The following is a 15,805-nucleotide window of genomic DNA, read 5'->3' as shown; positions in this document are numbered from 1 at the left end:
TGGAGAATATGGAAGAAGAACAAAAAACTTATCAATAACAAAGTGGATTTAAAATACATATATCGAGAGAAACAGAGAACGAAAGAGGGGAGAGAGACAGACAGACAGACAGAGAGAGAGAGAGGATTAACGAGAGAAGGGAAATAACGTTAACGTAAGCATGAAGGATGATTGGATTGGGAACATGAGCTAATAAAATGTTGTGAGGTATGTGTTCCTGGATAGACAACATTTTGGTTATGACGTCGCTGCTCTTGCTAAACAACTGGCTTATGCCTGTATAAAGGTGAGGTGTAGTCATATATCCTGAACATCTATAAATATTCTGAATATTTCACGCAGATTCCAATGAGGTAAAGGCCTGGACACCTAAGTTCTTTGGGGAATAACCCCTTTGTTTAATGGCTAAACATGGGGGTTGTCCCCTTGTCCCCCCCCCCCACACACACACACCCACACACATCCAGCAGCTACTCCAATGAATACAGTGCACATCAATAAACATGCCTTCAACAAACATGGTTCAAGGGAGCACTTCCTCATTGCAATCTGCGTGAAATATTCAGAATATTTGTAAATGTTCATGATATATGAAATATGATAGATAATCATCGTTTATATATAAACGGTGATAATGTGGCTATTATTACTACTACTATAATTATATTGTTCTTGATATTTTTCCGCTGGCCTCTTATGCGGCATTAGACATTGCAAGTGTATGCGTGTATAAGACGATATGTGCAGGGGAGAACATGAAACGTGAAATGGGGGCAAGAACCTTCAAATACAAACAAAAAAATGAAATAAGTTATCAATAATTCATTGCATTTCCCCCCAGTCCCAAACAGGAAAAAACATTGTGTAGGGCCATGCATTATGGTTGAAGGCAAGGCCACACAGTGGATTTTTTCTGTTGGGGATCGGGGCAAAATGCAATTGTATTTTCTTTGTGTTTTTTTTTTTTTTTTTTGTATTTGTGGGGGCGGCCCCACACTCTAGCTCCCGCTGCGTATAGTCATGTTTCAGTGGCAAAGCAATGGCCTTGTTACTGTGAGCCTCCAGGATCTAAACCGTGTCGATCAGCTATATTAGTGCCATTTTGTGAGGCATTAATCCTCATTACTGTCATTTATGACTTCAGGACGTAGGTCCCGTAGTTGATTAGCATAGTAGCACACACTTACCTCAGTAGTCACGCAAAACAAACACTCACAAATTATCATCAATATAATCTGATAATGTATACTATCATTCAGATATATTAGGAATAAATCATTGTGAAAATCATTCCATGAATTGGAGTACTAATAATTATTCCATTATCATGACCAACAGTGTACTAAAACAAAAAACAAGGAAGAAAGATCACATAAACGGACTGGTGAACGTTTGAACAAAATCAGACAGAAAATGTGAAAATTATGAATATTCGAAGCTAGTAATAACTATACGTATGGGCCCTTATGAATTATTGAAAACAAATTGTATTTTCTTTAAATTGGCTGAATTCTTTTTTTAAAACGGTATATTCCATTAATCAAGCTAGGAGAGGTGTTTTTATTTGTAACTATTTAGATGAGCACATATCCACAAAATAGCACAGTTTTGGCTCAAAATCTATATTATACACGCTACATATCTCATCGAAATTGATATGACACGAAAACCATGGTGATTTGAGGTTTAGCTCAAATGTTATCTATAAAACTCGATTTAAAGACTCCAAAATAGGTCCTCAATTTACAAATACACGTATTTGCATATAGTTAATAGGCATAATTATGTGCAAAAATTTCGTTTTTGTAGAAGTCAAGCCTATAACTTTGGGTTGCTGTAACATTACCACAACAAGATATAAGCCTCTCTTTTACACAAGATATTGTCCTGGTATATGGAAAGAGTTCTGGAAAGTTACAAATAAATAAATAAAGAAACCGCTCCGATTCGGATTTATGGACAATTATTTATTTTGATTAAAATTACCTCTTTTTCTTTTAATCACACAAAATCATGTTTTTTTACTTAAAGTTGCGATGTTAGTTAATCAAAACTCCATTAAAATTAGTATCAAATTGTATTCGATTTTATTTTCTTCCATATGATACTAAATTAATTATGGTTCAAGGTTTTTTTTAAATATCATTCATAAAATACTATATTTTGACAAAAGGGCCGCTTTTTTGGAAGCCCCCTCCGATTTAGAGGGGACCGTTAGAAAAAGAAGAACAAAAACCTTTGCAATAATGTGTATTATGATAAAATAAAAGGCGTAGTAAGTTTGTGTGGTGGTGGCAGGAAACTCTAAAACTAAGCATGATATTTGACTTTCGCACTCCGCCTAAAGCCATCGTCAAGCCTGTTAAAAGCAGGTGGAGAGTCTTTGCTTTTAAGTGCAGATCTGACCAGCGATTGGTGTATTAATACTGTGCGATCTTTTGCTATAATATTGGTAATATAAATATGGGTGTCACTGCCTTTTCCATTAAAAAATAATAATAATGATAATAATAATTTGATTTATATAGCGCCTTCTAAAGGTTACAAGGCGCTGCTCTCTTAGACACTCAACAATTTAAGAGCAGTTGTACAGATAAGTTTTCAGTTGTTTTTTGAAGAAATCTAGTGAAGTACTGTTTCTTAAGAAGGAGGGGAGTTTGTTCCAGAGACTGAAAGGATTTGAAACCAGCCTGTTTACGGGATTTGGGAATGACAAAGGTAGGAGCTGATGAAGACCTAAGAGAATAGGATGTTCTCTGTTGCTGAAAGAGTGAGGAAATGTATACAGGAAGGGTGGTCGACATAGATTTGAAAGTTTGAACGAGTATCTGGTATTGTATTCTATCAGCAACTTCCATATGATACTAAATTCATTATAGATCAAGGTTTTTGTAAATATCATTCACAAAATACTACTCGGCTGATAGCCAGGGGGGGGATGGGGGCGGTCGCCCCCCCCCCCCCCCAAAAAAAAAAAAAACGCCGGCCAAAAAAAAAAGAGAGAGAAAGAGAAGAAGAAAAGTAAAAGGACGTAGGAAGAAAAAGGAAAAGGAGTCGAGAAGGGTACAACGAATCGTTTTCTTTCTCTAATAATTAAATTACACGTCAAAGCTTCCACGCTTCGCGCGGAACGGGGAAAATTTAGTTCAAATTAAGGATTAAGAGTCGAGAACGGAACAAAGAATCGTCTTCTTTCTCTAATAATTTAATGAAACGTCAAAGCTTCCCCGTTTAGAAAGAGGGGGACTGCATACAGATAAGGATTAAGGGTCGGGAAAGGTACAACGAATCGTCTTCTTTGTCTAATAATACGTCAAAGCTTCCGCGCTTCGCGAGGGAGGAGGGGGGAGGAGGGGACTGATTTCCGACAAGGATTAAGAGTCGAGAACGGTACTTCGAGTCGTCTTCTTTCTCTAATAATTTAATGAAAATTCAAAGTTTCCGCGCTTTACGCGGGAGGGGAGGAAACTGAATTTAGATAAGGATTAAGAGTCGTGAACGGTACATCGAATCGTTCTCTTTCTCTAATAAATTAATGAAACGTCATAACTTCCGCGCTTCGCGCGTGAGGGGGACTAAATACAGATAATAATTAAGGGTCGAGAAAGGTACAACGAATCGTCTTCTTTGTTTAATAATACGTCAAAGCTTCCGCGCTATGCGCAGAAGGGTCGGACTGAATTCAGACAAGGATTATGAGTCGAGAAAGGTACAACGAATCGTTTTCTTTCAAAGCTTCCGCTCCCTGCACCCACCCCCCCCCCCCCCCCACTAGGGAGCGCGCTACGCGCGCTCTTTAAGTGATTCGCGTGCTCACTACCGCCCCCCCCCCTAAAATGAAATCCTGGCTATGCGCTTGCCTCGTTGTTCATATTTGCATTAGCTTTATTCAAATAGACTTTTGAACGGGACAAACAAAACTAAACTTGTTAACGGTTTTCCCCTTCTATGGCAAATTGCCATAGTCTTTATTTGATTTGCTATGGATGAAGCCATAAACCTTAGATTAAGTGATTGGTGTTGTTCGAAACTACATTGCATATCCTCTTCAAATAGTTGTATGTACTTGTATAGATTTAGAGTCGTATAGAGACTTACAATAAGATGAAGTATCAAGGAGACATACATGTATAACATCCTCCACTGAATACGCGTTGGTTTACAGCACTTGATCAATGTTGGCCGAGCAGAATGGAATGAAATTGATACACCCACGTTATAAAAAAGACGGCTACATTGATAAACAAACATGACAAACCGTGACCATTTTTGTTTGCAAGGGTATTAAAATAAAATGAAAGAAATGAAAAGTAGGTGGTGCTAAATAAAAAGAAAGTTATTTACATTTTATGCATGGAGCAAATTAAAGAGATGCTCAAAAGATGCGTCACAGTGTTGCCAACCTCAGGTTTATTGATCGCAACTTCAAAAAATAATTAGTTTCTTATTTTTAATCGGAATTTGCTCAAACTTTCAGTGATCTGTTTCTCTCATTGTTTTGCTTCTTTTAAATATCAGGGTGGACTTCCCCTTGAAAGCCCTTTCAGGTGATGCCAAAGTCTATTTCACGACTGTTTAAAAGTGTATTTTTGAATTTGTAATGAGAGTCAGTTCATTGGACGTGTGTAATCTTGTACTCACAGTTACTAAATTTGAAAATCAAACAGACGCAAAATCTTAAAATGCTGCAATTTTTCTTCCATAAACAATACTACCACCAAAATTACATAAACAAATTACGTTAAACATTTTAAAAGATATTTAGAATGTTTGCTTCATGCTCTGAGCACTTATCGTTTTATTAAAAAAAAACGTAGTTTATGATAGCATACTCTTTAACAATATTTGCAAATAGCTGTAGGTACCTTTCAAATCAATGTAATATTCTCACTGGTGGGCTCTGCCGCCCTCAGTGTCAACATGATTTTGATATCAATGGGATAATTATATCATTTCTGTTTGTCAAGCGCGAAGTATCCTAAAGGGAAAACCCAAATAGGACCGTTAGGATTTCAAAAGAATAATCGACGTCACAAAGTATTGTCTACCGAGGCGTCGCCATTTTTTTTTCATAGCTAAATCGCTACACAGAAAATCTCCAATCTCTATTTCATTGCTTTGATCTAAAATGGGTGACTAATGGTTCAACGGCTCTACCTTTACCCTTTGACGGTTATTTTGAGTGTTTTACTTTGTGCCATGATGCTGTAATAGGCAATAACTTTAAGCTGTACCCTTAGTTATTGCGGGTGCTTGTCTGCGGCATTGATTCTCGTGAGAGCAGTACAACAGGTGTATCTGAAACCGGGTTGCGGTCAACTTTTCATCAGTGTTACCATCTGTTCAAATCTATGTGATGATATAAATGTTGAAATAACCTTTACAATATACCCTGAAATTTGAGGTACAACGAACCAAAGATAGGAAGCATTGGGTACTTGCAAGAAATCATGAGTCACAAGGTTGTCTTCTACAAATAGGCCTTCGACAGCTACGGTGTTAACTATTACCACAGATATTGAGATATTAACATGGCGGGTTACCGAAAGGAAGATCTTAAATGGGTAAGTTTCACGATATTTGTAATAGGCAAAAACTTAATAAGCTGTAGGCCTACCCTTACTTCTATTCTATTCCATAAAGTGCCGATCACATATATGATGTGAGTAGTCAATATGGAACCGAAGCTTCTTTTCAGACCGAACATGAGTGAAATTTCCAAAAAGAAAGACTTGTTGTAACTCACTAACTTGTCCAGTTGTACCAATTGATTAAAGGTAATAAAGCTAACCTGTAACACTGGGCTGGAAATTGAAATGGGATAATTGCCAGTTGAGCCAGATCACTTGAGATTTAACTAGACCAGTCGAACCAGTTGAAATTCGACTGGACCATTAACATGATTAAACACTTCTGGGGCAGATAAAATACAAGTGGACAGTTGGATTTCAACTAGCCAAGTGGGACTGGCTATAATTCAACAGGACCAGTTGTATCCCCTACCAAACCGGTACAAATTAAAATTAAACTGAACCAGCTCAATTTTTCTGGACCAGTTGTAAATCTTCTACGCCAGTTATAATTTTTTGCCGGATCGACAAGATTAAATGTATTTTAAAATTGCACAAAATAATGCAGCATAGCATTCCTATTTAAAACACACACTCGCACATACATGTACATGTGTAAGCATTTTTGTGTAAAGTTCATGCAAATATTGAATAGATGTTGACCCATGACAGTACTACAATTTATTATAATATAAGGTAATTCTGCATTATATAGATACACTTAATGTGAAAAAACAACAAAAATAAAAACCTTGAAAAAACCCACCAATATTAAACGAGGAGACTACATAATATCAAGTCATATTAGAACTTACTGATACTGATCAATGGAATTCACTGAAGTACATGTATAAAGTATTTGACATTAAAATCGATCTACATGTATACGCACTGGTAGTCTTGTACCCTAGAATGGATACCATATGTTGCTTAAGAGTTATACTGCATTCCTTACATGTAATACTGGTATGAGGTAAACTTATCAGCTCATAAATAAACTAGAGGTAGTCATATTTGCATACATGTAAGAAGTCAAAACTTATGAATGAATAACAAATCCATACACTAGTGTTACTATATCATCTTTGGAAATGTTATACATCGTGTACATGTATTTTTAAGATGGTTTAATACATGCCACTTATAAGAAAAGATGAAAGAATACGCGAGTTGATACGACAGCTTTACATAGTACATAACCAATCCAAGATGTACTCAAACAAACACGTGCATTACATGCACATGTACAATATGTTGTAGAACAACAGTTCTACAAAATATACGTCAGTAAATGAAAATAAAAAGATCTCTGTCAAGGTAATATTTTTCATGGAGGCAAAAATTAGCAATACACTAAAATCGTATATTTCCAACTGTACCAGGTATAGGTACATATATTTTAAAACTAATATGTTCAGTAAAAAAAAAATACCTACAGTGTTGGAATTTTGTATTTGAACATGAAAGGTCAGCACTAATGCACAATGTACATACATGTATGATATCAAGTAATACAAGGTCAATCATAAGATGTTATGATGAAGAGCGAAGAAAAAAATCTACTTAAGTTAAAAATAAACTTTAATACTGGTAATGCGATTGCATTGTGAAAGAAAAGGTGTGAAAAGGATCAGAAACAGTTGATCATGTAGCATGTAAGTATTGGTGTGCACTGCAAGGTTCTGGAGTCATCAAAATCATAATAAATTTGACCGAGTCTTGGTAAAGTAACAAGCACTGTACACAGAAAGCTATATATGGGACAACACACATGGTGTCGGGGTTAGTACTACCTTGATTTCCTTATCTTTCTATGCTCATCACTCATCCATTATACATTTCCTTCCAAAATTGTTTGGCACATGTCATTTATTTGTAATCTTGAACATTCAGTGTAAGTTTCGTTTGATTCTGTGAGAATTAATTTTCTTTTTTTTTTACCAGAACTTGAGTTTATCTTTAATCTTGATAATATTTTCAGAGGTATATACAAGGCATGTATAACATACATTTTCAGCAACTTGGTAAGAAAGCAATGCTGCAAATGCGGACATGAGTATAAATACACGATCTACAAACTCATAGAATGTTGAATTATTTCCACAAAATCTTTAGGCATGCATTTTTTAAATTTCATTATTATGTTAATAACCCAAGATTATCTGGTTTATTGATTTATCTCAATAAAGAGAAAAAAGGTTGACGGTACATGATTATTTAAAGGCATTTGCTATGTTTCATTAATCACAAAATGGAAATTAAAATTTCTTGCAGACAAAATGTTAATCCAGTAACTTGATACATATAAATTACATGTATATTTCCATTCGTTCTCACTATTACGGATATAAACATACTATACTCATCATGGCATGGTACGAACTTGATTATTTGAACTGAAGATGGTAATTCCAATATTCCATGCAAACTGTCAATTTACAAAATAGGTGATCTGCAATCAGGTGCGTACGCGGCGGGGGGGGGGGGGGGGGGTATCGAGGGTTGAACCCTCCCTCCATTTTGTTAATGTCTGTAATTTTAGATGACCCCCCCCCCCCCCCCTTTAAGAAAAATAAACAAATAAATAATAATAATAATTTTAAAAAAATGTTTATATTTGTTTGTACCAAAGGGTGACCCCCAAAAAGTAACTTTATTTCCCATTTTGAGCCCTTTCAAAAATGTTGTGAGCAAAAAAAAATAAAAATTGTGCTCTTACCCGCCCATAATGTTTGTATTGTCTAATGTACTGAATTGGACTGTTATACCATTTTTATAATGTTTTGCTGCTACGTGTATTTGTGATACATTTTTTTATTGAAATGAGGAAAATAAACTTAAACAGGATCAACGCACGGCTATCATTTAAATGAGGAATGCCAGAAACTGCATGCGGACACGAGATGGCACAAGACCCTGTGAATTCATTTCTTGTACATTACGGAATCGGGACTTATGGGTTCTCTTCGCATCCTGTGCTTTTTTAATATGTACAGACCTAAAGTACATACACATTTAAATATCCAAAACTCTGTACTTTCTTGGTACAATTTCTCTTCAATCCAATATTTCTTTTGTTTCATTTTAAAATACACCACAAATGTTGTACATTACAAAAGAAGAAGAAGAAAAAATAAAGATAGAATACAAGTCTTCTCTGCTCCATGCAGAGAGCCTCTACAGAATGTAAAACATTACTCTCTTTAAATTGTGTTAAATTCAGTCAATGGCAATCCAAATACTCTTCGGATGTGATCCGAAATAAGACGTTTTATGTAAATCCACACTTCAAAACGTAATCATCAATAATGATGATCAGTTTCGCTTGTAGTTATAACTCATGTCGTATTCATTACTTTTCCGCGATTTATTTCGCTGTATATTAAAAGTTACATTTGTAGTAAAAATCAATATGGTATGATAAAGCTCACCATTGTCCCCGATTCATTGCCGATGACGCTGAAAATAAGAAAATGTCCGTTCGTATTGTGAAAGGTTGAGCTCCACTTTATACAGCCCTCTAAAACCCATGGCTCATGTGCTATCTAAGTTTAAGAATTCATGCATACATTTTCTAGTCTGTGTTTATACTCTTATCATCAAATTTGCATGTAAAATGTACATGTATATACATATATTCGTTTTATTCAATTAGAACGACTGGGATTAAACAGACTTTCAGAATCAAGACCAACAACATATTTTCTTTCCCTTTCGATTTGTTTGAGGGAAGCCAATCACACCTCATTATTTCCACAGAGCTAAGCAGAAATCTCATAGCTTCATTCCCCTGTCATTTTCAATTTCATCATAGAAGAACGAACCAAAACACAAGTAGAACCCAAACCGTCTCTCTCTTGACTTTAACAGAACCTCGGTAGTTCTTGTCCAGGAAGAAAATTATAAGAAAATTAGCAATGTCTTCAGAGCAGAACCAAATCCTGCATGCCTCTTGGCTTTAAAGTTGAGATGTGGCCAAGTCTCAGAATGTACTCATGCCAACCCTCTACACAATGGCCCGAATTCACAAAGCAAGGTTTGAGCTCAGACCAAGGTTTGAGCTCAAACCTCCTTTTGTTTCGCCAAACCTCCTTTTGTTCTTTACAAACCAGGTTTGTAAAAAACGCGTAAAACGCGTCATATGACGTACGAAAACCAAGGTTTGAGCTCAAACCTCCTTTGTGAATTCGGGCCCTTATGTACAGAACCTGAAACAGGTGCATAGTCATACCTTCTATTAGTCAACACAATACTGGACCAGCACAATAATCCCTGGCATTGCTGAATGAATTAACTCTCTATCATCAATGGCACAATCCAGACCTTCACTTTCCTTATTTCTTCAATTCAACATTCGGTACCAACTCATTATACTTACTTATACAATTAAAACATTTCTCTCTATCAATTGAGATACAAAGACACACACACTCAAACACACTAACAAACAATATATGTATGTGTATTTTCAATACTACTAGTAGTAGTAGTAGTAGTAGTAGTAGTAGTAGTAGTAATAATAATAATGATGATAATGATAATAATAGTAATAATAATAATAACAATAATAATGTTTTGACTTTTAGCAGGCAGCCACCAGAGTGAAAAATTCGTTTACCACTCAAACCCCACAAGACCTAGACGTTAAAGAAGCTGATAAACCTCATGTCACAGAAACTCTCCTCATGACGGCTGGAGATGTGGAATCCAACCCTGGACCGAAGCGCAAACATTCGTAAGTAATAATGATGTATATTTTCCATCTGTTTGGAACTGATATTTTAACTTGTGTCCTTCTTGTTCATGTTTTTGTTTGTGTTGTTATTGTTCTTGTTGTATTTATTATTGTTTCTATACTACTTCTGACTTTATTTTACTCTTTCTTCCTGTTCTTCGTCGTCATGTGCCTACTCCTCCTCTACTTCTTGGAATCTCAAAGGCTTTTAAGATGACCTAAAGATTGACTAATTATTGAATTAAGTTAGAGTTCGATATTTTAAGAATAGCTCCTAGAAGTGATGAGGAGTGTCAGCATAAACTACAACTACAAATACGCCAAATTCGTTGACCTGATTCGTTTTACTCATGTCTGTCTAGTTCAAAATGTGTATATCTATGTTTAGAGCTTTTCACTTTATGTGATTTTCAGCAAGGTTTGGTCAGTATAAATATTGCTAATTTTTCAAAACTTGTTCCAAGTCCTGTTCAGTCTATAATATCATCTAAAAGATAACAGGCTTAACATCCAGACAGTTTCTGAATTGCATGACAAAGAATCGGCATAGTGGATAACCATGGGAATGTTATGTATATGTCTCTTGAAGGGGTCACTCCGAAAAGGAAGATGGTTTCGATGACATCTTGGAAAATGTCGCGCGTCTCATCACAGACAACAAGACTATAGATACTCTCGGCAAGGCCCTCTGGTTTTGATCCGGCCGAAATTGAGAGGTACATAGCAACGAACACCCGTTACCAGCATGTGACGTATGATGGTACATTGAAGATGCTCCGCGATTGGCGAAATACCAAGAGAAGGGTTGAAGAACGACCATCTCTTGCACATGCTTTGAGAGAGGCACAACTTGAAAGACTTGCAGATATGCTCTTGATGAATTCGAAGGTTCCAGACCTCCAAACCAGTGAGTACTCACAATCCAAAGTAGCTTTTTTTGTTTTAAAGTAATTTAAAAGAATCATGAAAATAAGTAAAGCCGCTTTACAACACTTTTTTAAAGGGATAGTTGAGTTTTTCCCGGAGTTCTTCTTTCAGACCGCAAATGCAAAAGTGCATCGTTATTGCTGTTATTCTTAAACTAATGACATTTCTAGTGCCCTTGTAGGACCTAAATTTGCCGTGAAGGTAATTTTAGACCCCAAAATGTGTGAAACTCACTAATTATGCTCCACTTTAACAAAAATACGATGACCATTAATTAATTAATAATAACAAAACACGGGCCGGCTGGTTGAGCGTATAATAAACCAACACGAAAAAGCAAACAAAAAGCCAACATCGGGATTGCTGGAATAAAACGTAAAAGGCGCTATCTCGTTTTTCAACGGCTGGTTCAAATTATGTGTGGCGCCCTCTGCAACGAAACTCAACTATTCCTTTAAGGTGACAAGGGTTTTTATTGCCATGGCTCTTGCCCTACACATGAAGTTGAACATTATGATTATGCAATCAAAACTTCCTCTATTGTGTTACTTTTCCCTTTACATGTAATAATGGACTCAAATTTGTGTAAAGAGTCCAACGTTTTCCTAACAGCAACGTCTCAGGAAAGTATAACCATGAAGAAGGTCTCGAAGTATACATTTATTATTTCTATGAATATTTGCCTGACGTTAATAACAGTAATTCATGAAAGTAGTTAATTTTTCTTTAACCATCAGTGCCGATTTGCCCCCGCTTATCATGCGTGCAGACCAACAAAAAACAATAGGCCCCATGTATTGATGAACAGAAGGATTACCTTCTTGCAAGACAATGGTTCTGCAAATTCGCCCACCCCCAGTCTGGAGTAGCTCCATGACAATCCCCATTGTGCATAACAGGTGTAGATTAGTCTAGCACTTGATACGGTTAAATTATATTGAATGGTATAGTATATCTATCCCATGATCAATACAATGTGGTACATGGAGCTAATCTGTTTAGCTGTGTGGCGTGGCATATATTTGGCAAAAATGCAATGGAATGCATTGCCTATAACACAAATCTAATATTCGGCAAATGTATAGACATACATGTAGGTCCATACAAATTTAGAGAAACAATATTAATTTGATTTCCTTTCTTTTCTTGAATGTTGATTCTTTTTTCATTTTATTTTTTATTTTCATTTTACTTCTAGCTTCCGACGATCTTCCACAAAATGACCTGTTGGAGAGTGTTGTTAAAGACATCAAGGAGTACTACAAACGCAATATCTGTATCATTCAAGCAGACCCAACCAATAATGACGTAATGTTCGAGTTCAACCATATCTACACCGATCCGACATTGCTCGAAGAGGATAGAAACGACATAACGAAAAGGAATCCGCTGCCCTATCGCAACCTCCTCAAGACAAAAATCAACGGACAATTGTCAAATCGATTACTAGTACAAGGTGGAGGTGGAGCAGGAAAGACGACATTCTGCTCCAAGATAGTTTGGGATTGGGCAAATGATCTTGGCTTCCAGCAGTTCAAGTTAGTTGCTGTGATTCCCGTCCGCAAGGCCAAGAACAAGACAGTTGGTGACGTTATCAAATCCTACCTATCTGACAACAATCCGTTTACAGCAGTGCAGATAGATAAGTACATCCTAACCAATCAGGAAGACGTTTTTCTGGTGTTTGATGGTCTAGACGAGCTTTGGGAAAAGTTATCAGACAACAGTCATCAGATCGTTCAGATCATTCTCAACCGGCTGTTCAAGTTCGGTACGGTCTTGGTAACATCGCGACAGTGGAGGGCGCATGAGATCCACCGCATCACTGAACTCAAGAAAGCTTATGCGTTCATATACCTGGATGGGTTCTCACCCGACAATGTTACTGAGTACATCAAGAAGTTCTTTAATCAAGACGCAGCTTCCTCCCAAAAACTGATCGATTTCATCAACAGCAACGATGTCATTGCCGATAACATGGCACCCTTCCCGATCTATATCGCTATGTTGTGCATCATGTGGAGGGAGTACGACGGAGAAAGACGAAAGGCAATGTCTAAGTTGATGACATTTTCACAGCTGTTTGATGAGATGGTCGACTTGCTGGTAGACCATTGTGGATCCAAGGATGATTCCCAGACATGTCCCACTGTGCAGGAGCTCCGTCAGATGATTCCCAATCATCTAAAAACAATTGGCGAAATTGCCTTTCAGGGGATTTTAGACAGACGTATAGAATTTCCTGAAGACACCTTTCAGAGTTGCAGAGTATCTATGGAATTGGGCTGTAAAGTTGGGGTCCTGACAAGAGAGAAGCATGCTACCCCGAGACGTGACAGACGGAAGAACCCTTGCTTAGAAATATCCATGGTGCACTTTCCTCACCAGCTCTTCCAAGAATTTTTGGCGGCCAAGTTTCTGGCATCACTGTATAGTTCAGATCACGACAGATATGAGAGGATCATGGCTGACATCCTTGAAAAAAAAGAGGAGTTTCGTTATCTACTGTATTTCACGTCTGCTCAAGGGAGTGAGCATGGCCTGGACATTGTGACGCGTCTCATTGCTAAACATAAAGCGTCATGGCTACCACAGATTGCCCAAAGCGAGTTCAACTATGTCCGCGATTTCAGTCATGACTATTTAATAGATAGGGAATGGCGTTTCATCGTTGATGTAGCGTATGAGAGCCAACACCAATCAGTAGCCAAGAAAGTGGGGAATCAATTTATGAGAAGTAGGAAAACCTTGAATATCACTTGTCATTGGTCAGTACATACGGTATTCGGATTGCTGTTCATCAAGGACCATCTGGGTGAAGTGGTAATAAAACTTTTCTCTTCATTCTTAGGAAAAAAGTACCTAAAACCCAATGCACATCTCATTGTATATCACAACCGTCCAAAGTTAGAATAATCTAGCTGACAAAGGCTCCAAATCTAATCAACCCCACTCCCCCAGTTTCTATATTTTCCACATTTAATGTACGATAGAGGGTACTACACATGGACTACAGCATATAATGTCATCATTCTATTTTTAATCAAATTATAGGGGTGATGTTAAATGCTAACATATGGCGCAATTTTTTTTCTCTCAAAATTAAATTTCTAGAATCCATTATAAACAAATTGAATGTTATAGCGTGGTTGCTCCAAATTTCAGGTGCACAAAAAACAATATTCTCTTTTTTCAAACCGCTTTAAAGTATTTCACAGTGTATTTCATTGGTGCATGGCTACGATGATATAATAACACTCATGTGTTGAGGCGCACATAGTCATACATTTTATAATAAAAAACTATGCACTACCAGAAATGTTAATAGAGTATATTTATATAGCGCATAATAAATTGTGAATTTCTCTGACACATATCACGTTTCTTCTAAGCTGAACAAAGTCATCGAGGTCATCAGCAGCTTCGATGTCCATTATCACATATTGCGTGTGTCAAAGCACTGGTTCCTAATATGTCTCTATCGCGTCATAGAATTGTTTATTTTTCTACCTTGCAGGATTCCCTTGTCTTGGCAAAGCGATGTGGCCACACAGCTTCGCAGGACCTGGCAGAATTCATCCTGTCTTCGGCATCACTGAGAACCATGAGGATTGGCGGATCCATGAGTACTTTCTTCCCACTTTCCTTGCTTCCTGACTTTATACCCATGCATGCTGTCTTCTACTCAATGCTAGTTGATAACGTACAACAATGTCAGGTAGGTTCATCAATCTTATAACAAAATGCTCGTATCAATATTTTACAATGCATAGTGTGGTTTAGGTGTTTGGCTGGTACAACCTACATACAATGTATTCGCCTTTAAATGTGACAGTTGAATGGAAGAGTTTTAAGCATTTTCCTCCGTCCACTGTCTAGTTCATGAAAGACTAACAAATATAAAAAACAATGAAAATCCATATATTTGAAAAACATTTTTATTAATGTAGAACATGAATATGATATTACCTTATCTTTGAAGAAATATTATTTTCTGAATGGATTGTATTTTTAATATTAAAATATTTTAATTTCCACGGCAGATTCAAAACCTGACGATTGGCTTCGCCAGACTCTACCACCAGCCACTGACATCATGTAAACTGGCAGAGTTCATCTGTAAGATGCCTCGCTTAGAGAGTTTGGAACTGAGCGAGAGTGAGCTACACAAAGACTTCTTTTCGAAATGGGCATCGATTGTATCGTCGGCAAAGGTATGTCATAATATGCCAATTCAGAGATGGTCATGGTCAGACATAGGGCATTTGGACAAAACTCTAAAACCCATCGGGACGACCGCCGGATACGTATTTATAAAATTAAGGAATCATTATTCATTTATGCACCGACGCTAAATTCTATGGAAAACAGGTGGGAGGATTTTTTTCAAGAGGGGATAATGAAGCACCTCCATCACTCTAGCAGTGATTATTCTAAAATGCACAACGTGAAAATATCTGTGTATATTTAGGGGTCATTAGAAGTGGCTTATAAACTACAATATCCTGAGAGAATCAAATATAACATTACAAAAGTTATATTTTTAACAATCCTAACATGGCTCTCATTTTTG

The 15,805-nt window shown here is 36.8% G+C and overlaps 1 protein-coding gene across 1 annotated transcript; it reads left to right on the top strand.

Moving 5' to 3' along the window:
• The first annotated feature begins 11,002 nt into the window (after positions 1-11,002).
• On the top strand, positions 11,003-15,805 carry LOC105438919 (protein NLRC5-like). Its single transcript, XM_030988025.1, has 4 exons — positions 11,003-11,212; positions 12,431-14,055; positions 14,750-14,950; positions 15,276-15,805. Exons 1-4 carry the CDS (start codon positions 11,077-11,079, stop codon positions 15,585-15,587), a joined length of 2,274 nt encoding a protein of 757 aa, XP_030843885.1. The 5' UTR covers positions 11,003-11,076; the 3' UTR covers positions 15,588-15,805.

Source organism: Strongylocentrotus purpuratus, unplaced genomic scaffold, assembly GCF_000002235.5.
Source record: "Strongylocentrotus purpuratus isolate Spur 01 unplaced genomic scaffold, Spur_5.0 spur5_scaffold_17, whole genome shotgun sequence".
NCBI classification, from domain to species: domain Eukaryota; kingdom Metazoa; phylum Echinodermata; class Echinoidea; order Camarodonta; family Strongylocentrotidae; genus Strongylocentrotus; species Strongylocentrotus purpuratus.
The sequence above is the reverse complement of the archived record's forward strand: the minus strand, read 5'-3'. Positions and strand labels throughout refer to the sequence as shown.

Bases quoted from the DNA above. Each gene is read 5' to 3' on its own strand.
- LOC105438919 (XM_030988025.1), top strand. From the start codon at position 11,077: ATGCTCCGCGATTGGCGAAATACCAAGAGAAGGGTTGAAGAACGACCA. The intron at 14,056-14,749 runs GTAATAAAACTT...TCTACCTTGCAG, and splicing joins AGGACCATCTGGGTGAAGTG to GATTCCCTTGTCTTGGCAAA. The intron at 14,951-15,275 runs GTAGGTTCATCA...TTTCCACGGCAG, and splicing joins ATAACGTACAACAATGTCAG to ATTCAAAACCTGACGATTGG.